This window comes from Fusarium proliferatum (assembly GCF_900067095.1).
Source record: "Fusarium proliferatum ET1 genome assembly, contig: FPRO_scaffold002, whole genome shotgun sequence".
Taxonomy (NCBI): Eukaryota; Fungi; Ascomycota; class Sordariomycetes; order Hypocreales; family Nectriaceae; genus Fusarium; species Fusarium proliferatum.
This window is the reverse complement of record NW_022194791.1, coordinates 1,284,176-1,307,557: the sequence shown is the minus strand read 5'-3', so window position 1 is coordinate 1,307,557 and position 23,382 is coordinate 1,284,176. Positions and strand designations below refer to the sequence as shown.

Genomic DNA, 23,382 nt, shown 5'->3' with positions numbered 1-23,382 from the left:
AAATCTACTAAATGTATGTACTTGGTCCGTGTAAGTGGCTCTGTAAATGTGAAAACGTTGCGAAGATCTATCAATAAGCGAATTATGATGAGATACCTCTCCTTGGTAGATTTTAAGATGCATTAGAGATAGTCCATTATTAGACTTCCTTATTGAAGATTGACCGACCCAACAGAGCTCGATAGAGCTATGAGCGACGAAACCGACTAAGTTAGAGTAACATATTTGCGGAAACGGTACAGGGTAACTAGAACTGCACTACGTACCTCCAAACGATCCAGTTGTGATCATGAACATTTATTTATTCACCTTCCTGAATGCTTGGGTGACCTCGCAGTTATTAAAAAAGTATCCGCCAAAGAAGATTCTGGTCCCGGTGTCATTTAACGACGATATCTCCTTATAACAAATACTTGATTAGATGCTGCAGCATGGTAGTCATAGCGTTGGTTCATGGAATCTCAATAATTTTGGTTTAGACTATTTAGATGATAAGAATAAACTCCAGACATTCAATAGAACCGCTTGTTGTAGGTTACTTTTCCAACAAAGACGTCAGCGGAATACCCAAATAGGCAATTTCTCGCTCCAGCTTCCTTTCAGGTTCAAGAGCTTAAGTTGAGATCCGCTTTCCCCTCACCGAATCATCCCCCATCATCGCCCCCCTGATCGGCCTTGGTTCACCCCGCAATCGGGGTTGCTCGTCCGTCTACCGAGGTTGTACATAGGAAATGAACACTCTTACCCGTTGCAATTGCTTCATTAAGAAGATTCGTGTGAAACCTGAAGTCCTCTCGAACCCCAGTCTTACCCCGGATCCTTGGGAATAACATCTCTGTGCTCCTATATCCAGCTTGGTAACATAGACATAACAACACCATGGTACCCTCCGTGAGAGTTGTTCCCAATGTATGTTTACCCCTTATGATCAAGCACAAGCACAAGCACTGCCAAAGCTGCTTGGTATGTGTGAATGGTTTCAGTTCAGATAACTCACGTTCACATAGGCCGCTAAGCGAGCAACCAGCTTGCTACGTACCATTCAATACACTCATCCTCCTTCATGTCCTTGCCACTCAAACCCAGGATATCACCAGTCGCCGCCAACATTCACTCCCTCCAAGCATGCTCACCAGCGTAAGTATGCTACGCCAACATCTCACCCAGGCCAGAAGGAGTATGCCTTTGAGATGGCTGCTTCGTCCATCAGATTTGGCCCAGGTGTGACGCAGGAGGTCGGCATGGACTTGAAGAACATGGGAGCAAAACGTGTTTGTGTGGTAACGGATGAGAATGTAAACAAGCTGGATGCCATGAGACAAGTTCGTGAGTCGCTTGCTCGCGAGGGCATTCCTTATGAGGTTTACGACAAGGTTCGCGTCGAGCCAAAGGATAGCTCGTAAGTTCGACTCGACATCACGTCTATCAGACTACAATTGACTTATAATATCACAGCATCAAGGATGCCATCGCCTGGGCTCGCCCGTATGCACCAGATGCCTTCCTCGCTGTTGGTGGTGGATCAGTCATGGACACAGCCAAACTCATGAACCTATACACGGCGTATCCTGATGCAGACTTCCTAGACTTTGTCAACGCCCCCCTTGGAAAGGGCCGTCCAGTAGACAAGAAGTTGACACCGCTCATTGCGGTCCCAACAACAGCCGGGACTGGTAGTGAGACGACAGGAACTGCCATTTTCGATCTTGTGTCTAAGCGAGCAAAGACCGGTGTAGCTCATCGAAACCTGAAGCCCACACTAGGTATCTGTGATCCCCTCAACACCAGGACCATGCCAGCAGCTGTCAAGGCCGCTTCGGGTCTCGACGTTCTGTGCCACTCGCTTGAGTCCTGGACTGCCATTCCATACAACGAAAGAACACCTAGACCAACAAACCCTATCCTTCGGCCCGCGTACCAAGGCGCGAACCCTATCTCGGATGTTTTCTCGTTCCATGCACTGCGCTCTACCGTCAAGTATCTCCCGCGATCGGTGAAGAACCCTGATGACTTGGAGGCCCAATCCGAGATGCTTCTCGCTTCTACTCTGGCCGGCGTTGGGTTCGGTAATGCCGGTGTCCATCTCTGCCACGGTTAGTTCATACCTACTCTGTTATAACTTTCTGCCCCTGTTGGGTGCTAACCCGAGCCCAGGCATGTCGTACCCCATTTCTGGCCAGAACCCAGGCTACAGGCACGATGGCTACCAAGTCGAAGCCCCTCTTATTCCTCACGGTGTCTCCGTAGCTGTCTCTGCACCAGCAGTGTTCCGCTTCACAGCAGCATCGAACCCAGATCGCCATTTGGCGGCAGCAGAGGCCTTTGGAGTTGATATCAGCAACGTGAAGCGCGAGAGCGCAGGCGAAGTGCTTGCAGAAGCTATTACCAAATTCCTTGCGGAGCTCGGTGACCAGCCCAAGGGTCTTAAGGAGTTGGGTTTCGGCTCGGAGCACATTGAGGCCCTTGTCGAAGGTACCATTCCTCAGGCACGTGTGTTGATGCTGGCACCAGGATTGTCTACACAGCTCGAAGCGGAGAAAGACCAACTAAGGAGGCTGTTTGAGAACGCGATGACTCACTAAGGCCCGTACTGAAGAAAGGAGTTCGTCAATGCGAATATGCAATTGCATTGCGTGTCGTCGATCGATTGTAGCCGCGGATGTCGTGTCACTCTTAAGTACAGTATCTGGATTAGGATTTATTAAGATATAAATATAGTAACATGTGTACCATGATAAACTGATCCACTTTGGATTTCTATGGAACATTCGGGAAAATCGACGATGTGTGTGAACTGTTTCTAAAAGTGGTATATATGCTTCTACAATATGTATGCCGTGCGTTTACAACACAAGCCTTTATCCATACATTTGAAACCGCGTACTACTGATGAAATTTATGCTGTTCAACGGCATGCATTGATTTGTGCAACTCTCCACGTTTCGAATGTCACCATATCGACCGTTAAGAATCGTCCCTTTCTCTTTTCGTGCACCGTAACACCCACAGACTCCCTGGCAAAGTTGCAAATACCATTCTCGGTAACAGGCATCATTGGGCGAATCTGAAAAGTCCCTGCAGGTACTGGACCGATCCACTGGAAGATTACCATATCAGGTAAAAACAAGACGAATCTTGCATTGGTAACCGAAACGCCATGCTAATCCTGGCAAGCCCCCCTGCAATTTCTTCAAGAGGGAGAATAGAATAGACTAGTGATGGAGGCGAACGGGGAGAGTTGGAAGACTTTGATGAAGCGACACCTTTGTGAGATTCTGGACCAAGAGCCTATGGATATCAAAAGCTTCGCTTGACTCTTCCAGCAGGCCTTCTCAGGCTTCTCTTCCAAAATAGAACGAGCTACCAGAGTCATGAGCCTGTTTAGTGTTTTTCACCTGGTGGGTCTTGGCTCAACTATCCCCGGACTGCCGGCCGGATGGCGTTCCGATGGCCACGACGTCGTGATGCCGGACTGGAATTTACCTAAGAAAAACTCGAACCAAGCGGTTTCGCAATAAGCTCCAAGAATCTCCAAGACTTCTGGGCTCAATTTTCTCCCTTGTGCCTCCACATCCACTACGTCACGGGGCCTTTACTGTACTGTACGAGCTCGAGGTCATTGCTGCTTTTGCCGGAGATGGACAGGGCCCGTCCGTGTTAGTCGTACGTACGTACGATACCCAATTCTAACACTGGAACCCGCAAAGCTTGATGGAGCCCATAGAGTTTGCGATCTTCATATAATAACGTAAACCCGCCCTTCCCCGCGAAAGGCATTGTTGAGGCTCTCCAGTTTATCCCTGTACATCCTGCATCACAGTCCCATCCTTCCCACTTCCTTCGCTCGTTACTAAAGGAAACCGATATCTTGAACCTGATTCAAGGTATATTCCAGTCACTCACGATCCAATGGAGGGCACTTCCAGAGATATTCAAGACGAACCGGACCTAGAAGTTGGACCTGAACCGCCCAAGACTGGTTCTGGCTCAGCTTCTGCTTCTGGTACCGATACACCACCAAGCCCAAAGACTGCTGCAGCAGCTTTGAAGAAGGACAAGGCGCGAGTGCGGTTCAACAGCAATGCTGCCGCAAACCCTCCACCAAAATCATCTACTCCTCCTCCTGCTGCTGGAGGCCCCATCGCTAAGCCCAGGCCATCACTGTTGCGTGGCAGTTCTGCAGAGGCTGTCAAGACTCTTCACGATGCCGAGCATGAGTCAGACCCTGAGTCAAAGGAGGCGATGGTGGCTGCCCAGGAACGGGCCCGTATAATGGCGGCAAACATCCACAATGATTCATCAGCCATTGACAGAGACTCACTCGAATCCAGCACTGGAACAGCCGCGTGGGACAGTCCCTATGGTTCCAGTATCCCACTTCAGACTCTCAACGAAGGCAGCAGCAGCCGAGAAGGTTTCCACAAGCTTCCATCTGAGGAGCAAGAGGCACATGGCTTGAAGGAAGAAGCCTTCAAGCTTGTTCGAGCACACACTCAGCGATTTGGACCCAGCAGCACTGGCCAGCATACACCAGACAACAAGGACACAAAACATGAAGAACGAGTTCCCCTGACCGAGTTAAATGACGGAAACTTTGATGGTGTCTTATACGATGTTCCAGCACCTGAACAGTATCGCGGAAGCGTACTGTCTCAACTTTTGAAGCTCTACAAACCCCCAGATCCTCCTTTCAAGGGCTCCCACCACCGAGCTGCTTCTACCTCTTCGGTTCTAAGTGAAGCCGGTACTCCTACAGTTCAAGGAACGCCATCTGGAGCATCCACACCAAAGCGAAAATGGTACGATCAGAACAAATCCCAGGACACTCTCGCCAACCTCATCGAGGCCTCATCGCGACTTGCCAACCCCAATGACCCGGATGATAAGAGGAAGAAGCCTACTGGAAAGAAGCCACAACGACCTGGCCACAAGCGAACAACAAGCGCGAACCGCCTCAGTGGTCTCTGGCAGCAACAAGAAGCACGTATCACAGTTCATATCGCCGAGACTCTGGCCCGACAGGACTATATCATCAAACTCTGCCGTGCTCTCATGCTTTTTGGAGCTCCCACTCATAGGCTGGAGGAGTACCTTAGCATGTCTGCCAGAGTTCTCGAAATCGATGGTCAATTCCTCTATCTCCCCGGATGCATGATTATCTCTTTCGACGATAGATCGACTCACACCACCGAAGTCAGAATTGTCCGCACATCGCAGGGTATTGATCTAGGCAAGCTGAAGGATGTCCATCTTATTTATAAGGAGGTTATGCACGATGTTGTCGGTGTTGAAGAAGCTACTGAGAAGCTCGAGACCTTGATGAAGCGCAAGGACAAGTTCCACAGGTGGCTCAGAGTTGTCATGTTTGGACTCATGAGCGTCTGTGCTGCCCCTTTCTCCTTCGGAGCTCGACTCATCGATCTTCCTCTTATCTTCGCTTTCGGCTGCCTTATTGGAGTACTCCAGCTTATTGTGGCACCCAACTCTGCTCTCTATAGCAACGTCTTCGAAGTTTCTTCTACCATCATCGTCAGTTTCTTGGCCAGAACGTTTGGCAGTATTTCGAGTGGAGGTGAAGAGATCTTTTGTTTCGGCGCCTTGGCGCAGGGCGGCATTGTCATGTTGCTGCCCGGTTACATGGTTTGTAAGTCAATTCTCCCTAGCTCATAATGGTGATGGACACTAACATGATGCAGTGTGCTCTGCTCTCGAACTTCAATCTCGTGCTATTGTCCCCGGTTCGATTCGAATAGTCTACGCCGTTATTTACTCCCTTCTTCTCGGATTCGGTATCACTGTTGGCGCCGCTCTTTATGGATTATTCGACAGTAACCCGTCCAACACTACGACTTGTCCCGATGCCATGAACCCCTACTACGGCTTCATTTTCGTGCCATTCTTCGTCATCAGCATGTGTATCGTCTACCAAGCCAAATGGCGCCAGATGCCCGTCATGGTTATCGTTTCATTCGCTGGTTACATGGTAAACTACTGGAGTGGACAAAGATTCAAGTCTAGCCCTCAGATCTCGAGCACACTGGGTGCATTGGCCGTCGGACTCCTTGCCAACCTCTACTCTCGACTTCGACACGGTGTTGCAGCAGCAATTCTTATTCCGGCAGTATTCTGTCAAGTGCCTGGAAGTCTTGCGTCCACTGGAGGATTGCTTAGTGGTCTACAGGTCGCCAACTCTATCACCAACGCCACTGGTGAGATCAATGGAACTTCCTCTGTGCAGTTCCAGCAGGGCTCGAACCCTGATAACTTGGTATTCAGCGTTGCTGCCTCCATGATTCAGATCGCCATCGGTATCGCCGTTGGTCTGTTCATGAGCTCTTTGCTCATCTACCCTCTGGGCAAGCGCCGCAGTGCCTTGTTCAGTTTCTAATTGCTTTATTTGTTTCAAGTTCAGCGTAGCATCAGCATCAGCATCGGTATTAGCATTGGGAAATCATTCATCTTTTGTGTTCTAGAAAAAGTTGTGCATTTACACATGGTACAGATTTAAGACATGTTATTTAGAGCGATAAAAAACAGGAACTGGATACTGAGGTGCTTTTTGGCTTTGATGGCGTGGTCATTGTGAATTGGGTCTTGGTTAGGGCTGGTCTTTTGCATAAGAATGGGTTTGAATTCATAGAAAGAATGAGTGGCTGGTTCTGATTAAAGCATTCACGATTTGAGACAGGTGAAGGGAGATCATAACAATATCATGATGTTTACTCCTATATCTCGATACTTCAAGCATCGTCAGCCAGATCATCATGCTACGACAACACGTGCCTCTTCCACTGGCTTGAACATGCCATTTTCTCCTCCAAGCGTCGACATCATAACTGCAGTTTTAGCCTTGGTTTCATGAGCTACAAGTGGATACGACAATGCATTTTCAAAAGCCGACTTCCCCGGAATAGCTCACAACGACAGGACGTGGTGCATCCCAGGATATCCGGAGCTCCATATAAGTGACGACGTGTCAGAAGACCCCTGATCCAGCGATATTCTTGGCGGGTACCGAATCATGCACAACTTGTCTGTCTCCCACATACCGTCGGCTGCCTTTGCCGTGGTCTGGCAGCCACCGTTTATAACGGAGCCTTGACAGTCTTCCAGTTATGCATGCATAAGAGACAAGGCTCAAGCTGAAAGTGTAACATGCATAGCCACAAACTCAGCTCACAGCCACATTCTTTCTACGTAATACACTGATATCACTACAGCACGACCTCAACCTCTTGGCTTTTATACAAAACCTGTTCACTTTCGCTGACACTGCCTTCTGGACTTGTTCAATCACTATACTCAACCAAGTAGAAATTCTATAATCCACGATACGAGCTACTAGTACTGCTTTTCTTGTGAGGACTGACTATTAGCTACGTTACTGACGACGTCATCGCATTCACTTGTGGTCAGCTTCACCTCCACTACCAATACACACCTCTCAAACACACCTTAGGCCCTAAACCTTTCAAATGAAAATGAATCCCTCTGATGTTCCAGATGAGCCTCCGCCTTCATACGCCGAGAGTCAGAACCAGCACAAGAAGCTCCCGGCACAACCTCCACCAGCAGCTGCTGCTGCAGCTCCGCCCAAAGCATCATCATCAGCATCCCAAGCTCCTCCTCCTCCAACTGCCGGCCCCAGCCAACCTCCAGCTGTCCCACGCCAATTCCCGCCGGCGTTCAATCTCTATTATCAAGGATGGCCCAATAATTCTTATACACTTGCTGAACATCAAAACCACCCTCTATATCTCTACTCCGCACATTCCGGCCTGAGTGATCTACCGCCAATTCTTCTACACTCTGGTCCAGGCCCGTCATATTCACCTCTGGCTTCTGCAAGTTTCATGTTCATGAGTGCTAGTTTCGAAGTCGAATTGCCTCCAGTGCCAGGCTCGGGAGCTCCTTTGGCACGTGAAGTAGTTGAACCAGTAGGTTCACACAGTGGTCTCGGTACAGGCTATAGCTTTGCTATTGAAGTCGGACCAGGAGGCAATGGACCACGGGAGAGATTCGAGTGGCGGCGCTCACGTGGAGATGTCATAGCAAGCTTGGGTGGTCATTATTATGGCTGGAAGCTTGTGCGTATGAGCCGTGGTGCTCCTGGAGGGGGAAATATGGCTTTTGCACCAGGCGGCTTCAAAGATAGCCAAGGAAACGAAGTTGTTGCAGCTTGGACGATGGGCGATGGAAGAAGTTTAACAAAGGTTGCGCATTTTCGATTTATGGGAACGGGCTTGACAGGACTTCTTGGAGAGAGATGGGCTATTATGGTGGTGATAACAGGGCTGGCCTTATTTCACAGAGACCGAAGATGACGGTCTTGACTCGTCTCATGAAGGCACTGCCTATATCTCGATCTTGATTAATGTACCAAATACCCTCACTGGGCAATACTAATATTTAATATGAGCTGTAGGCATTGCTGCACCTTACCCGTTATGATGAGATTGCTATTCGGTATTGTTTGATGCTCCGGAGGTGTTACTATACTTCATGGAGAATGTGTCTGTAGATTCTTTGTGATCAATCTGGTAATAGAACAAAGGAGCTTCCCCAAAACGAGATCCGCCGAGCAGTATCATACATATAATGAGGTCGTTCAATAGAGTACATCTATGGGTATCTTATTTAAATTTGTCGGCGTTACTGGGTATCATTTTTCGCAGGATGGCGAGCTGTTTCATTAAGGCAATCTTCCTCTGATCAGCAAGGTTGCGTCGATCGATTCGTCTTGACCCGTTCGAGAAGACGACAGTATTGTCAGGGAGTATTGTTCCGGGGGCAATCTTTGTCATTTGCGTAATGGTGCAATTCTAGATAATGTCAGCTCCTGATCATCAAGATGGGGGTTCGTATCTACCTTGCCGATCCTAGCACCACTCCCAATAGTTGACCCAGCGTGAACTACCGTACCCTCGCCGATCTCGGTATTGCCGGCTTCAATGACACTGCCTGCCTCAATTGTAACAAAGTCTGCCAGCACGATGCCACCACGCTGCGCAGTATCAGGGTCGACAGGCTGAGTTCCCAGGTGTGTTCGTTCGTGAATGAGACATCGTCGCCCGATCAGAATAGATCCGGAGTTTGACTCAAACTTTGACCGAGGGTGTACTACCGTTTCTGATTGTATCGTGATCGAATGTGTTCCTTGGAGAATCGCATTATCGGAGATGGTCAGGGAGTCTGAGAAATGGACGGGAGGCCTAGGACCACTGCGATCGATAGCGGGGAGAATGGAATGCCTTTTGCTAGACATGATGAATGCGACTCAGGTTATCATTGCACAGATGTCAGTGGTCATTTCTCATCAACACGACGGAGGAAGCCGAGGTGAAGCTTGTATATACAAAGCCCACGGTACTCGAGTTGGTGTTGCGACACCGCAGATCGAGTCCGTCGAATAGAAACCCTTCCCTGACTGCTTACGTGATGCAACGCTACCAGGATCTATGACTCCAGGATATCGGTTGGAGGCAAATCGGGGGGGAAAGGCAATCGATGCGCTTAACAGAAATGATATGAAGAACTTGTGCTAGTATGTGAGAATTGGTGTGGAGCAAAGTCCTGGCTAACTAGAGTGGCTGAATAATCGCGTAATGGATTGGCCAATCACTAGCCCGCTATTTCTGAACGGCCTGGTCACGAAATGGATCTCGCCGGGAAACTTGAAGTGCCGCAACTTGACGTTCAACCATCTCCAAACCGCCACCCGACAACGATCGAGCACAATGCTGTCCACGAGAACGGCGCCCAAGAAGGCCGTCGGCCTCTCACGGACCGCCGTGAGGGGTCTGGCTACTGTCCAGGACGGCGCCCCGAAGCGAACATACGGTGGTCTACGAGACCAGGATCGCATTTTCCAGAACCTCTATAACCGATATCCCGTGGACCTCAAGAGTGCTAGGAAGATGGGCGATTGGCACAAGACCAAGGAGATTATCCTCAAGGGACACGATTGGATCATCAGCGAGGTCAAGGCCTCCGGTCTTCGAGGACGAGGTGGTGCTGGTTTCCCCTCGGGTCTCAAATGGGTAGGTTTCTCCAAGATTGGTTTCACGGGCCAGGAGGCCAAACCAGTATCTATTGTCTCTAACCGAACGCTCTGCAGTCTTTCATGAACTTCAAGGACTGGGACAAGGACACCAAGCCCCGTTACCTTGTCGTCAATGCCGATGAGGGTGAGCCCGGAACCTGCAAGGACCGTGAGATTATGCGAAAGGACCCACACAAGCTCATCGAAGGATGCCTTATTTCTGGCCGAGCCATGAACGCAACCGCCGCCTATATCTACATCCGTGGTGAATTTGTCGAGGAGGCTGCCGTTCTCCAGCGAGCCATCAACGAGGCCTACGCCGCCGGCCTGATCGGAAAGAACGCCTGTGACTCCGGCTACGACTTCGATGTTTACCTGCACCGAGGTGCTGGTGCCTACGTCTGTGGTGAAGAGACTTCTCTTATTGAGTCTCTAGAGGGCAAGCCTGGAAAGCCTCGTCTTAAGCCTCCGTTCCCTGCTGCCGTCGGTCTTTTCGGATGCCCTTCAACTGTTACCAATGTCGAAACTGTTGCCGTTGCCCCTACTATCTGCCGACGAGGAGGAAGCTGGTTTGCTGGCTTCGGCCGTGAGCGTAACCAGGGCACCAAGTTGTTCTGTATTTCTGGGCATGTCAACAACCCCTGCACTGTTGAGGAGGAGATGTCCATTCCTCTGCGTGAACTCATTGACAAGCACTGTGGTGGTGTTCGAGGTGGATGGGATAACCTTTTGGCTGTCATCCCCGGTGGTTCTTCTACTCCTGTTCTCCCCAAGCACGTCTGCGATGACCAACTGATGGACTTTGATGCCCTCAAGGACAGCCAGTCTGGTCTTGGCACTGCTGCTGTTATCGTTATGGATAAGAGCACCGATATTGTCCGAGCTATCAGCCGTCTCAGCCACTTCTACCGCCACGAGAGTTGCGGCCAGTGCACACCTTGCCGAGAGGGTAGCAAGTGGACAGAGCAGATGATGAAGCGATTTGAGAAGGGTCAGGCTCGTGAGCGTGAGATTGACATGCTCCAGGAGCTCACCAAGCAGGTCGAGGGCCACACTATTTGCGGTAAGTTCTCATGTCAACCACTTGTCTATAACGTTGTACTAATGGTGCTTAGCTCTGGGAGAGGCCTTCGCCTGGCCTATTCAGGGTCTTATCCGACACTTCCGACCCGAGCTTGAGGCTCGTATCCAGAAGTTCTCTCAGGAGCATGGTGGTGAGGCCCTTGCTGGTGGATGGAACCATAATGCCAGAGCCCAAGGCAAGTTGGTGTCTCCCGGTCAATAATTGGTATCTAGAGTAGAAAAGGGTATGGAGAGAGGAAGGAATCAAGCTTGACGTGTCTTGCATCGTACTTGTGCATAACTACAACTATTAGGTAGATGCCATGTGTTATATTTACTTATTGTTCAATGGGAGTAAGAGTTGGTAAAGTAAACTATGTTTGCCCGCATGACTCCTCTTCTTATTGGGGGGGAAAAAAGCAGCCTAAATGCGTATGAGAATACTGTATCATTCACTCATATAGAAGTCGCTTCAAATTGCCGTATTTATCATGGATGTAAGGGTCCACTAACACTGAACTACTGGCTGGCCCCATCAACACCGCCTATTCAACAAACAACCTAACCACCAGGGGTCAATGATTTGTAATTTTCTGTTCATTTGCATTAGACGTATATAAATTCGTGGCATAAATCTCGAGTTCTTTCACTTTGTCTCTTACACCTCTGTCTCGGTAGACTAGCAGTTATGGTGGGAACATACGAGCATTTTGTTGCTTTTGGCACGGATCTTGGTATTTCTCTCACAAATCCTCAGAAGACGCACTCACTAACTATTTTCAGTCGGCATCGAGCGAATTCTCCGTGGTTTTCAAGCGATATGCTCTCTTCTAGTCTGGTATCCGGCTCTATTTGCCCTTATCCAGCCTAAGGTGCCATCGACATTATCTCTCCGCGCTCTAGGCGGCCAGATCAACGTCTCCCGACGTTTCATTCGGTTCTTCCGCTTTTTGGACACTTTCCGCGCAGGATGGCTCGTCTACGTCGCCCAGGGTGACAAGAGCATTGATATGTGGCTTGATATCATTAGCAAGACTTGTTTCGGCATGTTCGGCATGATGGAGACTTTGACCCTCCTCGATCTCTGCGGCATCGAGAACCTCCGTGTCTTTAGTGCTGAGAGGTTCCAGGAGATTGATTACCAGTCGCAACTTTTCTGGTTTGCTGGATTGTACACCTCTGTTCTTGTCACGGTTATCAGACTGTATCGATTAGTCGCTGGTACTCCTGCCTCTGTCAAGCGCGAGACTGTCAGCATCAGCTCTACTGAGAAGCCAGCTGAACTTATCACTGCAGAGAAGGAGACTGCCGTTCTCTCTGAAAAAATGACCAAGGACGATCTCGACAAGGAGCGTGAGCGTCTCAAGAGCATCGTCAATAAACGCAAGACCGAAAGACGTGCTTGGATCAAGAAGTTTAAGAGAGAGGGCTACGTTCTCCTCCGCGCTCTCGTTTCTGATCTCCTTGATATGCTTCTTCCTACCACTACAGTTGGCTGGGTCAAGCTTGAGCCCGGCTTGGTTAGTTTGGCCATGTTTATCACCACTTTTACTACAGGTCAGGCTGTATGGGAGAGGGTTGGACAGAATCTTCAACGACAGAAGCAGTAGAAGATGAAGGTATACGGCAATTTCAATTCGTATGTCACGTTATGCTACGTGAAAGCTATCTATACCGTCTGTCACTACGACAGCAAAATACAGTTTTCTCAGACTACATATGCACTTTTCAGCTGGATATTGTTCTCAGAATATTATCGTAACGGGCTAATCCATGGCCCTCCTAGCCTCAGTCTTTGTGGTAGGTACTACCGTTGAATGAAAGGGATAGAGGACAGGTACTGGGTTTCTTTAGCAAAGTTCCGATTTGGTCCTCTAGACCTCAGAAGCCATCGAGTCGCGGGGCTCAGAAACTTCATCTCGGAAGACATCGAGGTCAGGGATCGAATACAGGTAGTCCTCATCGTCCTCGCCCCTGTAGACAACGATCTTCATCTTGCGGAAAAGACTGATCAGGTTGAGAACAGCGATGGCCGACTGCATGATCCTGTAATACACTATCAGCATATCTTGAATGACCGAAACCATCAGTCGGATACTTACACAACAGTAAGACTCAGACCCGAAACATTGTCTTCATAATACCAGTTATATGCAGTGAAGGACAGGACACTGGGTCCGATGAAGAAAAGACCAAAAGAAAAGTCGATAGCGCTGACAAGATAAGTCCACGCTCCACGGCTTGTCCGTGATGCGAGCGAAGTCGTGCCAATGGTGCAGAAAAAGTTTCCGATCTTGAGGTCGAACTTGTTGCTCTTCCTGCCGGGGAGGAGGCTCTTGAAGACACGGGACGCATGCCACATAACCAAGAAGATTCCACCCATTGCGAATGCGGCTGTTGATCCTGGGGAGCTCCGCGGCATGCAGATAAAAACTACATCGGTGATGACGATAGGGACAATCATCAATCGTAACAACAGAATAGGTGAGAAAGAGAGTCTGAATACGGGCGTCTTCCCATCGTCTCTATCCTCCCGCTCGGATGGTGACAGCAGCGCAGCTGCGGGGTCCTCTCTGGGGAGAGGCTCATAAGAAGACTGTCCTGACTGGTTCTTGGCCGCCATACTGAAGTGTCGATGAGGGAGTGATCCGCGATTTTGATTCAGCCTTGTAAGTTGTGATACTGGTATCTCATGGCGGACTGCTCAGTACTTATACAAGGGCACCGTGATGGCACCCACGGGGGCACGATATGACAAAATAAAAGCGAAACCATATCCTATCTAGGAAACCGCCGCGTTTGCTCTGGTCTTTTGCAGAGGTTTAGCGCATGGAGCGAAGGATCGTGTTTCGTGTGTGCCTAGCACAGCCTTAAAGCTGCATGGCCCGAGTTTCCATAGTGATGGCTGCACTAACAGTACTATTTCCGCTCATCTATTCGCCAGGGCAGACGCAGAAAACATGCAGTTGGTTGTCATGACTGTTTCGGGCTCATTTGTGGATCAGAGGTTGCGTAAGCCTTTGCTTGAATTTGGGGTCCAGAACTCCAACACGGCCAGCCCTTGAGGTGAGTGTTATCCCTTCTGGCCGTTTGAGCAATGAGCTGTCGTGAAAATTGCCGATCTGGCTAATGCGGGTCAATGCGGAATATTTCCAAAATATAGTTGAGATAGCCACCGCAAGGCATTCTTTATCTTGGCGTTTATCGCCTACCCTTGATGAGAAAGCGTCCAGTCTCAATCTGCATCTTCCACCCGTCTTGGAGGAGAGCTCCAGCTACGGCTTGTCTCAGCTGTGACACACCACCAGCACTATGGCGGCCGAGTCCAGTTATGACAGTAAACGGCTGCTGTCGAGCCTTATCAGACCGAAACTCTCCCAGACCAGCCCACCAGGACTGGACTCTCTCGCGAGCAATGCTCACACCAGACTGCACGTTAACGCCGTGTAAGTCAATCGAAGTTGATGTGCTTTGCTTATCAACGAGTAGATTTGCCGCCGTTGACGTAGCATGCATTTCATATCGAGCCTGCTCTCGTGCCCTTTCAGAATAATAACCTGCTGCCTGTCGATAGAGTGGATTAGAGGCACCACGTCGATTTAAGGATGCTGCCGAAGCGGCTGCTTCTCGTTTGGCTCGATTGTATTGGCTGGCTCTCTCAGCAGCTTGCGCGTACGCTGACGAGCCGACGGGAAAGCTCGTGCTTCCTGATACCGGCCGGGCTAGCTTAGATTTTCCTCGCGTGACGGTCTCGAATCCTTCGATATCCTCTACAGGTAGTGGCGTCAGCTGATAACTGACCTCAAGCTTCTGTGTCCAGGGATTCTTGACGAAATGTTTGCTAACAAGCGCCGCGATGTCGTCTGATTCTTGCGATGTGGAGCCCGTAACCTGAACGATTGTCGACATAAACTTCTCTGGGACATTCTGATATTTTTGGGCGAGTTCCTGTGCATATTTCTTTGCCTCTTTGTCCTGGGTTTCGATGCCCTGCGACATGTATCGATGCAAGATCTCAACTGCAGCGGCACCACTCGCACAGCGTTTGTTGTGGTAGATATCGGAGACTACTCCAAAGGGTAAGTCCAGCCTGTCTGCTAGATATGCGATCTCGTCCTGGCCTAGGTCAGACAGTCAGTTATCACATTCTGGTGAATGATCGGTTCAAACATACGCTTCAACTCTTTTAGATCATCGGGGGATGGAGAGGCATTCTCACTGCTGGGTGATGGTGTTTCGCTTCCGAAAGCCTTTTTGCCCTTCTTCTTGTTCCTTTTCTTCTTCTTCCCGGCGGCTTCGTCAGGCTCAAAGAAGCCGTCAATGCCCTTCTGCTCTTGCCCTGTTGATTTAAGATACTGGATGTTGAGTAGGTCATCAAGCGCACTCTGCACATCACCATTTGCCTTTTTCAGTGAGTGTTTGATGTCAAATTCCTTGAGCTCACTAAACATGCTTTGGAGGAGAAGGACTTTATTCTCCTCGCTATCATCATCAAATGAGGTGAGTCTGGGTATGGAGTAAGTTGTGTTTGTTGTCGATGCAGTTTGATCGCTGGCGGAAGTGGCATCTGTGTCGTGAGCACGAGAGGTCTGTTGGCTGCTCGTCTCAGCTGTACTCTCATCGCCATTCACATCTTCAGGTATATTCGAGATGCCACTTGGGTTGAATCCAGTTGCTTCTTCTGTTGTGACATGCTGGGCAAGATCTTCTAAGACAGTCTGAGCTGACTTGTACTGAGAAGCTTCTGTGAGATCATGGTCGCTGGCGATGGCAACTACGAGGGCTTCGTCCAGGAGCGACCTGAATTTTTCCTGCAACATCATATGTGAGTATGAAGTCTCTTATCTATGGCAGTGCATGAACACGATATTATATCTCATAGTCATTCTCACGATGTCTTGGTGCCATACTGGTTCCAAAGTTCGCTTCCATGACTCTGCAACTAGATATATACGCTCTGAAGCCATTATAACAATAATAAATGAACATACCACCAGCTTTTGCACAAGCTCTTCTGAGGTTTCTGGCATCTTGGGGGAGGGATAGTGTTGTGATATCGGTTGTGGCTGGTTCCAGAATAAAGCATGGTACTTTATAAGATCTTACAGGTAATAAGAAAAACTATGTCGCTAAGTCTTCAGAAACTTCCCGTGCTTTATATAATGACGTTGCGAAATTGAAAGGCGGAATGACGCACAGAAAGATTGAAAGAGTCATGGTGTTTTCAGGGCTCTTCAGCGAAGGTGGAGATAGTTGAAGTTGCTAAACGTATCACGTGCCATGATAACGAGACCTTGGGTTGCAAAGTTATAAATACAATACATTTGATGGGTAGTGCAAGACTAAAGCCTTTATGTTTATTGAGGGCATTCACGACCGAAATTACCTTTGGGTACGTTGATTAACTTTATACGGGCCTGTGCTGGTGGAAAATTGGGGGATGCCTGAGCGAGAATGTCCCATAGTTCATATCTTATGGAACTATGGTAGGACCAACTCGGCTGCTTTGTGATCAGGCTTAGGCGATCTTAATGGAAGTTATTTATCTGTCTAGCAAGCTCTTAATTTATGGTGGTTTTCTGTACTACTGCGTTAATGTTTATCTGAGTTAAACCCTTGGGTTCGGAGCAATTAGTGTTACCTAAAAATAGTACCTATATATTCTTTTAAGTTTATATGACAGTGAGTAGGTGGCTCAGGATTGAGAGTTGCATTACATAGGATGCTCCCTTAGGTACACATAATGGTTGGTATCTAAGTAAAGAGTCTAGCATCTTTGCCTTCTGCTAATATGTGATATTTGTATATTCAGATACATGAATACGACTCTTGGACTGGCAGGGACACCTATAGAAATCTTGCACCTATGAATAGACTTAAAGACCGCACTTAGAAGATAAACCTTACTGACCATGATTTCAATCACTGCTACCTCTATGTTATGCGAAAGATCAAGTAAATTCACATATTCGTCTCTAGGGTAGATAAACTCCGAATGAATCATTGACTGTAGCTAATGCGACGGCTAAGGTCAACCCCGGCTTCTAACCCCAGCCTCTTAGACCACAAGGACCACCCATTTAATCACGCTGGCGAATTAGACGCAGACCGGACCCACAGAAACCAATGACGCAGGTCCGTGACCTCTACAGCGCCCGCCATCGGGGCCCCATTCAAGCTTTCCATTGTAGCCGTCACTGAGCTACCTACTACGGTTACGGCTGCTGCTGCTGCGCTACGACATCACCACCTGCCTCCAAGTCTGAACCTACAACCGTTTCGGTTGCGCCTACTTTGTCGACGCGTCGCCTTTAGGGTTTCACCTCCACCTGAGTCACGTTGTTCATTTCTAAACTTCAATTCTACAATCTATTATGATTGCTTCTCGAACATCTTAACCTTCGTCATCATCCCACACTTATCGTCGTACCGTACCTGTCGTACGTCAACTTGAGAGCGATATCCGCACGAAACTTCGATCGCGACCAAGTAGGCAAACGACTTCATACATAACCCCCGCCGCGTGCGGCTCCCTAACTTCGAGATGCATCAACGCATCGTGCCTCAGCTAGGAGCTGTGGCTGCTCTTCTTGCTGGCCTCGGCTTCGCTGAGCAGTATACTCCGAAACATGAAGCTGGAAGATGCGCCTTCCGCGGCCACTGTGGAAAGCAGAGTTTTTTCGGCAAAGAACTTCCCTGTGTCGACAATGGTTTGGCTGAAGATCCCGACGAAGAGCTTCGTAACGAACTCGTCGAACTTTGCGGCCAGAAATGGAAGACCGGACCTGTTTGCTGTAGCCTGGATCAAGTGAGCATATCCCACGAACCTCCATGCTACCTGCTAATTTGCGATAAATAGGTCAAAGCACTCAAGTCCGAGCTTGGTGCACCAAGTACACTCATTGGGTCTTGTCCAGCTTGCAAAGACAACTTCTTCAACCTCTTTTGTACATTCACATGTTCTCCGGACCAGTCTCTCTTTATCAACGTGACCGATTCTGCCCCCAAGAATGGCAAGCAGCTCGTAACAGAACTCGACCAGCTCATTTCAGAGAAATATGGCTCTGGTTTCTATGACAGTTGCAAGGAAGTCAAGTTTGGCGGCGCAAACAGCAAGGCGATGGATTTGATTGGTGGTGGCGCTAAGAACTATACCGAGATGTTGAAGTTCCTTGGAGACAAGAAACCTCTGGTCGGTTCTCCTTTCCAGATCAACTTTCCGACTGGTTACAGCGACCGCGACCTCCACCCATTGGACATGACACCGAAGAAATGCGATGATGAGGACCCCGACTACCGCTGCGTATGTGTCGACTGCCCCGGTGTCTGCCCGAAGCTCCCAGACGTCAAAGACTCAAAGTCTTGCAGAGTCGGTCTTTTGCCTTGCCTCTCATTTGCTTCTATCTTCGTGTATAGTGTTTTGCTGTTAACTCTGATTCTCGCCGTCTTTGGCCACATCGCATACAAAAAGTATTCTCAGCATCGTGTTGAAAGGACAAGACTGTTGCATGAATCTTCGCATAGCGATGATGAAGACGAAGGCGGTCCAGTTGACACGGAGGCGATGCGTGAACGCCCAACTAAGAGATACTGGGTCAACGATAAGTGCGACAAGGCTTTCTATCAGCTCGGTCACATTGCAGCTCGATTCCCTGGGTGGTGCATTGGTCTAAGCCTGCTCTTCGTTGCCATCCTTAGTGTTGGATTGTTCCGTTTTGACCTTGAGAACGAACCTGCCCGCCTTTGGGTGAGCCCCTCTTCTGCTGCTGCACAAGAGAAGGCCTACTTCGACAGCAACTTCGGACCCTTCTACCGTGCCGAGAAGGTCTTTCTTGTGAACGATACAGATCCTTCTGGGCCAGGACCTGTTCTAACTTACGATACCCTGAAATGGTGGATTGAAGTTGAGGAGAGCGTCAAGAAGATCGAGAGCCCTGTCTATGGAAAATACTTCCAGGATCTCTGCTTCAAACCCTCCAACGATGCTTGTGTCGTGCAGTCTGTTTCAGCCTATTGGCACGCCAAGGGTGGATTTGACCCCAAGCATTGGAAAGAGGACCTCCGCGCATGCGCCAAGAGCCCCGTGGATTGTCGACCAGATTTTGGACAACCCATCGAGCCCAACATGATCTTTGGTGGTTACGACGACGATGTGGTTGACGCCCATGCTATCACTGTGACCTGGGTTGTTAACAATGCTCAAGAGGGAACTGATGCCCTTGCAAGGGCTGTTGATTGGGAAAACTCCCTTCGCGACCGACTCCTCGAGGTTCAACAAGAAGCCAAGGAGCGTGGCCTTCGCCTGTCCTTTAATACTGAGATTAGTCTCGAGCAGGAACTTAACAAGTCGACTAACACAGACGCAAAGATTATCGTCATCAGTTACATCGTTATGTTTATTTACGCTTGCATGGCGCTTGGAACCCCCCTCAAGCATATCTTCCGCAATCCTGCTGTGCTCTTGGTTGAGTCCAAGGTAACGCTTGGCCTCGTAGGAATTCTTATTGTCCTCATGTCGATTGCTGCTTCTATCGGGTTCTTCTCATGGGTTGGTCTAAAAGCTACACTCATCATTGTTGAAGTCATTCCCTTTATTGTTCTGGCTGTTGGCGTGGACAATATTTTCCTGATTGTCCATGAACTCGAGAGAGTCAATGTCAGCTTTCCTGACCAAATGGTCGAGGAGCGAGTTGCAAGAGCCCTGGGCCGTATGGGACCCTCCATTCTCTTTTCTGCTCTCACAGAAACCGTCGCATTTGCTCTCGGCACCGCCGTTGGCATGCCGGCTGTTAGGAACTTCGCTGCATACGCTGCAGGTGCTGTCTTTGTCAACGCCGTGCTTCAGATGACCATGTTCGTCTCCTTCCTTTCCCTTAACCAGATGCGGGTTGAAGACCATCGCTGTGAACTGTGGCCCTGGTGGCAGATCACTAAGGCTAGAATCCACCTTAATGGGGCCAGCAGCTTTTCTCAGGGAAGTAGCCGTGGCTCAGACATGGCCGAAGAGAGCTTGCTGCAGGTCTTCATCAAGAACACATATGCTCCACGACTCCTTGGGAAGAAGGTCAAGCTTGCCGTCGTTACAATTTTCCTTGGGCTCTTTGCAGGTGGACTGGCGCTTTTACCCAAGATCCAACTTGGCCTTGATCAGCGAGTTGCTATCCCTGATGATTCTTACCTGATCCCCTACTTTAATGACCTATACGAGTATCTGGAGACTGGACCCCCAGTGTATTTCGTGACCCGCGAGGTTGATGCCTCCAAGCGAGAACAGCAGCAAGAAATTTGCTCGAGATTCACGACTTGCCAGGATCTTTCTCTTACGAACACACTTGAGCTTGAACGACAGAGATCAGATATTTCTTATATCTCTTCACCCGCCGCCAGTTGGATTGACGACTTCTTCCTCTGGTTAAATCCCATTTATGACCAATGCTGTGTGGAGCATGGCCAAACCTGCTTTGCTGATCGCAAGCCAGCATGGAATACTACACTCTACGGCATGCCTGAGGATGAAGAGTTCATTCATTATCTCAAGAAGTTTCTTTCAAGCCCTACCGGCGATGAATGCCCTCTCGCTGGCCAGGCCGCGTATGGCCAGGCTGTTGTTCTTAATGATAAGGGTAACCATGTCAAGTCCACACACTTCAGAACCATGCATACTCCTTTGAGAAGTCAGGAAGATTTTATTGCCGCATACTCCGCAGCTCGTCGCATCGCTTCTGATATCAGAGAAAGAACAGGCGCGGATGTTTTCCCCTACAGCGTCTTCTACATCTTCTTTGACCAATATCTTAGCATTGTATCGTTGACAGCTGTATTGTTGTGTGCCGCTGTTGGCATAATCTTTGCTGTTGCGACCGTCCTCTTGGGTTCATTACTCACGGCAGCTGTGGTCTCTGTCACAGTTGTGATGAGCGTTGTGGATATCATGGGTAGCATGGCACTGTTCAACGTGTCTCTGAATGCTGTTTCTCTGGTCAATCTCATCATTTGCGTTGGCATTTCTGTTGAATTCTGTGCTCATATCGCCCGTGCGTTCATGTATCCTTCCCGCACAGTGATGGAAGGCAATAGCAATGCCTTCCGTGGTCGCGATGCCAGGGCTTGGACTGCTCTTGTTAACGTCGGAGGATCTGTCTTTTCGGGCATCACCGTCACGAAGCTTCTTGGTGTCTCTGTACTCGCCTTCACGCGATCAAAGATCTTCGAGATCTATTACTTCCGAGTTTGGCTGTCTCTGGTCATTTTCGCTGCCCTCCACGCCCTAGTCTTCTTGCCCGTTGCGCTAAGTATCGCTGGCGGTCAGGGCTATGTCGACCCAGAGAGTGAAGGAACTGCTGCACAAGACTTGACCGATAGGAGATGGCGAGCTATCAGGATTAATGATAACAGTGACTCGGAGGAAGAAGAGTCTTAGTATGAGCGCCTCTTTATGCGACGCATAGTTCGGATATACCCTCGACGCGCAAGACGCTCTACAGGGAGCAGGGAAAGGAGAACTACGTTGCCAACTGTCCCAGAACAAGATACAGAGGAGGAAGAAGGTCAAGACAGCAACGGAGAACCTTCTGGAAGTTCCGGATCTAGGCCATCTCCGGAGCGGTGACCTCACAACAACGAAAGGCGCAACACGGCTTAAGCGATCTATTTTATGAACGATTTTGAAAATCACCAAAATCAGAGTCGCCTGCTTGGAACCAGGTGTTCCCACATGCCAAAACGCGAGCGCAAGGAATAATCGGGCTTGACACCTTAAGCGTACTAAGGGCTTGTACGTGAGGCCTTGGTTTCATTTTTGAGTAGAGTCAGCGAATGGGTGGATTAACATACAAGCACGGTGCATTCGGGTGTTTAAAGGCGTTGTCGTTGTTGGTTTCATGTAGATGGTAACAGGGTCTACAGCGATCAGAACAGTTCTTCTATATGAGTAATAATACAAGCGTTTCATGAAATTGCATATTGACCCAATAACACAGTCCACCTTAGCATTCATGACATGTCTTAGTCTCATGACAACTATTCAATAGACAAGTATCATTTTTCAGTTTTCAGTGGCCTTGCTGTTTGAGTAGCTCTCGTTCTTTTTGTGTAGCTATGGCTATTTACTTTGACTATGAATAATAAAACCAGATTACTAGAATTTGATAACGGTTGGAGCCATCCTCGGATGTTGGACCGAAGAATTTGTTAGAAACGGGAAGAAAATGTCATTGCGTAGCCCAAGTGTCCCGTGGGAAAAGAAAACGAGCTTTAACAATGAGAGCTGGATGGCTACATATAATATGGGACTTTACTGGTGAGAACACGATTTGGGTCGCGTTCTGTCATAAATTATATATCAAAAGAGTGTATTATGCTTCTGCCCATAGAAATGAGTCGAGATATATACTCCAAGCCGCTCAAAAAGATATATTCCCTGTATGGAAGACGCGGGCTTCTTATCCAACTTTCCCCGAGCGACCCATTCGCCCAGTCCTTATCACGACTTCATGATAGATGATAAATTAAAATAAAAAAAGGGTGCAACCCTATTGCCATGATCTCTAGGGACTCTGCAATAGGCTTCATCAAGAAGAAGGTTGGCATGCTGTACTCGCTTGGTTTTGATCAACAGCCCGCAAGTCACCCGGAAGGGCTATTAAGCGTAGAAAAATAGCCTTGACAGTAGATTTGAAGTCGGCTGTTGCTTCAGGGGGCTGCATACTTGTTAGAAAAGAGGGTCGCAAAAGTGAGTCACAGTAAAAACTTACAGGAGAAATGGTTTTGGTTGTGTCATCGTCCGGTTCTTGTTCCTCAACCACCTCGGTCTCAGCCTCCTTACTCTCAACCAACACTTCAATACAGTTTCCAGTTCCGTTGTCAGGAGTTGTATCAGGAGGCTGAGATGGGGGAGGTGGAAGACCGGAATTTGAGGGAGGGGGAGTTGGAGGGGGAGAGAGCAGCCCGAGTACAATAGTTGAAGTAGAGGAAGATCCGTTGGATCGATGCTCTTGTTGTTGATTCGGCTGTTGTCCTGGTGGTTACTGGTCAGGCTTTACGTGTCTCCGAATAATGATCATTATCAACTTACCTGTCGCTGACATGTTGGGAGTTGGTTGGGGATAAAGCAGAGAAACGTCGATGGAGCGAGTGTGTGCAAGCGTAACTGGGGGTGACGAACATGAGAACTGACAGATATTTAAAAGATGGAAGAGAAAAGACAAGTAAGATGCGATAGCATGTCTTTATGTAGAGATTTAATATTTACCAATAACAGAGCAACCTCCTTTGCTGCC

General features: G+C 48.8%; 10 protein-coding genes across 10 annotated transcripts; 6 read left to right on the top strand and 4 right to left on the bottom strand.

The window, feature by feature from the left end:
* Window positions 1-879: 879 nt before the first annotated feature.
* On the top strand, window positions 880-2,582 carry FPRO_03345 (uncharacterized protein; the record flags this gene model as incomplete). Its single annotated transcript, XM_031226453.1, has 4 exons — window positions 880-909; window positions 1,008-1,399; window positions 1,456-2,093; window positions 2,155-2,582. The coding sequence occupies 4 exons, from the start codon at window positions 880-882 to the stop codon at window positions 2,580-2,582; spliced, it is 1,488 nt and encodes a 495-aa protein (XP_031076988.1).
* A 1,327-nt stretch (window positions 2,583-3,909) lies between these two features.
* FPRO_03346 (uncharacterized protein) lies at window positions 3,910-6,388 on the top strand (the record flags this gene model as incomplete). Its single annotated transcript, XM_031226452.1, has 2 exons — window positions 3,910-5,644; window positions 5,697-6,388. The coding sequence occupies 2 exons, from the start codon at window positions 3,910-3,912 to the stop codon at window positions 6,386-6,388; spliced, it is 2,427 nt and encodes an 808-aa protein (XP_031076987.1).
* A 1,093-nt stretch (window positions 6,389-7,481) lies between these two features.
* On the top strand, window positions 7,482-8,324 carry FPRO_03347 (uncharacterized protein; the record flags this gene model as incomplete). Its single annotated transcript, XM_031226451.1, has 1 exon — window positions 7,482-8,324. The coding sequence occupies one exon, from the start codon at window positions 7,482-7,484 to the stop codon at window positions 8,322-8,324; it is 843 nt and encodes a 280-aa protein (XP_031076986.1).
* A 309-nt stretch (window positions 8,325-8,633) lies between these two features.
* FPRO_03348 (uncharacterized protein) lies at window positions 8,634-9,265 on the bottom strand (the record flags this gene model as incomplete). Its single annotated transcript, XM_031226449.1, has 2 exons — window positions 8,634-8,822; window positions 8,870-9,265. 2 exons carry the CDS (start codon window positions 9,263-9,265, stop codon window positions 8,634-8,636), a joined length of 585 nt encoding a protein of 194 aa, XP_031076985.1.
* A 340-nt stretch (window positions 9,266-9,605) lies between these two features.
* Window positions 9,606-11,327, top strand: FPRO_03349 (putative NADH2 dehydrogenase (ubiquinone) flavoprotein 1 precursor; the record flags this gene model as incomplete). Its single annotated transcript, XM_031226448.1, has 3 exons — window positions 9,606-10,040; window positions 10,118-11,105; window positions 11,158-11,327. The coding sequence occupies 3 exons, from the start codon at window positions 9,606-9,608 to the stop codon at window positions 11,325-11,327; spliced, it is 1,593 nt and encodes a 530-aa protein (XP_031076984.1).
* A 465-nt stretch (window positions 11,328-11,792) lies between these two features.
* FPRO_03350 (uncharacterized protein) lies at window positions 11,793-12,714 on the top strand (the record flags this gene model as incomplete). The annotated part of the gene is made up of 2 exons (XM_031226447.1): window positions 11,793-11,838; window positions 11,888-12,714. The coding sequence occupies 2 exons, from the start codon at window positions 11,793-11,795 to the stop codon at window positions 12,712-12,714; spliced, it is 873 nt and encodes a 290-aa protein (XP_031076983.1).
* Window positions 12,715-12,978: 264 nt separating this feature from the next.
* Window positions 12,979-13,727, bottom strand: FPRO_03351 (uncharacterized protein; the record flags this gene model as incomplete). The annotated part of the gene is made up of 2 exons (XM_031226446.1): window positions 12,979-13,150; window positions 13,207-13,727. 2 exons carry the CDS (start codon window positions 13,725-13,727, stop codon window positions 12,979-12,981), a joined length of 693 nt encoding a protein of 230 aa, XP_031076982.1.
* Window positions 13,728-14,305: 578 nt separating this feature from the next.
* Window positions 14,306-16,134, bottom strand: FPRO_03352 (uncharacterized protein; the record flags this gene model as incomplete). The annotated part of the gene is made up of 3 exons (XM_031226445.1): window positions 14,306-15,225; window positions 15,279-15,915; window positions 16,096-16,134. 3 exons carry the CDS (start codon window positions 16,132-16,134, stop codon window positions 14,306-14,308), a joined length of 1,596 nt encoding a protein of 531 aa, XP_031076981.1.
* Window positions 16,135-17,648: 1,514 nt separating this feature from the next.
* FPRO_03353 (uncharacterized protein) lies at window positions 17,649-21,524 on the top strand (the record flags this gene model as incomplete). Its single annotated transcript, XM_031226444.1, has 2 exons — window positions 17,649-17,912; window positions 17,964-21,524. 2 exons carry the CDS (start codon window positions 17,649-17,651, stop codon window positions 21,522-21,524), a joined length of 3,825 nt encoding a protein of 1,274 aa, XP_031076980.1.
* A 1,150-nt stretch (window positions 21,525-22,674) lies between these two features.
* On the bottom strand, window positions 22,675-23,190 carry FPRO_03354 (uncharacterized protein; the record flags this gene model as incomplete). Its single annotated transcript, XM_031226443.1, has 3 exons — window positions 22,675-22,803; window positions 22,858-23,120; window positions 23,178-23,190. The coding sequence occupies 3 exons, from the start codon at window positions 23,188-23,190 to the stop codon at window positions 22,675-22,677; spliced, it is 405 nt and encodes a 134-aa protein (XP_031076979.1).
* Window positions 23,191-23,382: the final 192 nt, after the last annotated feature.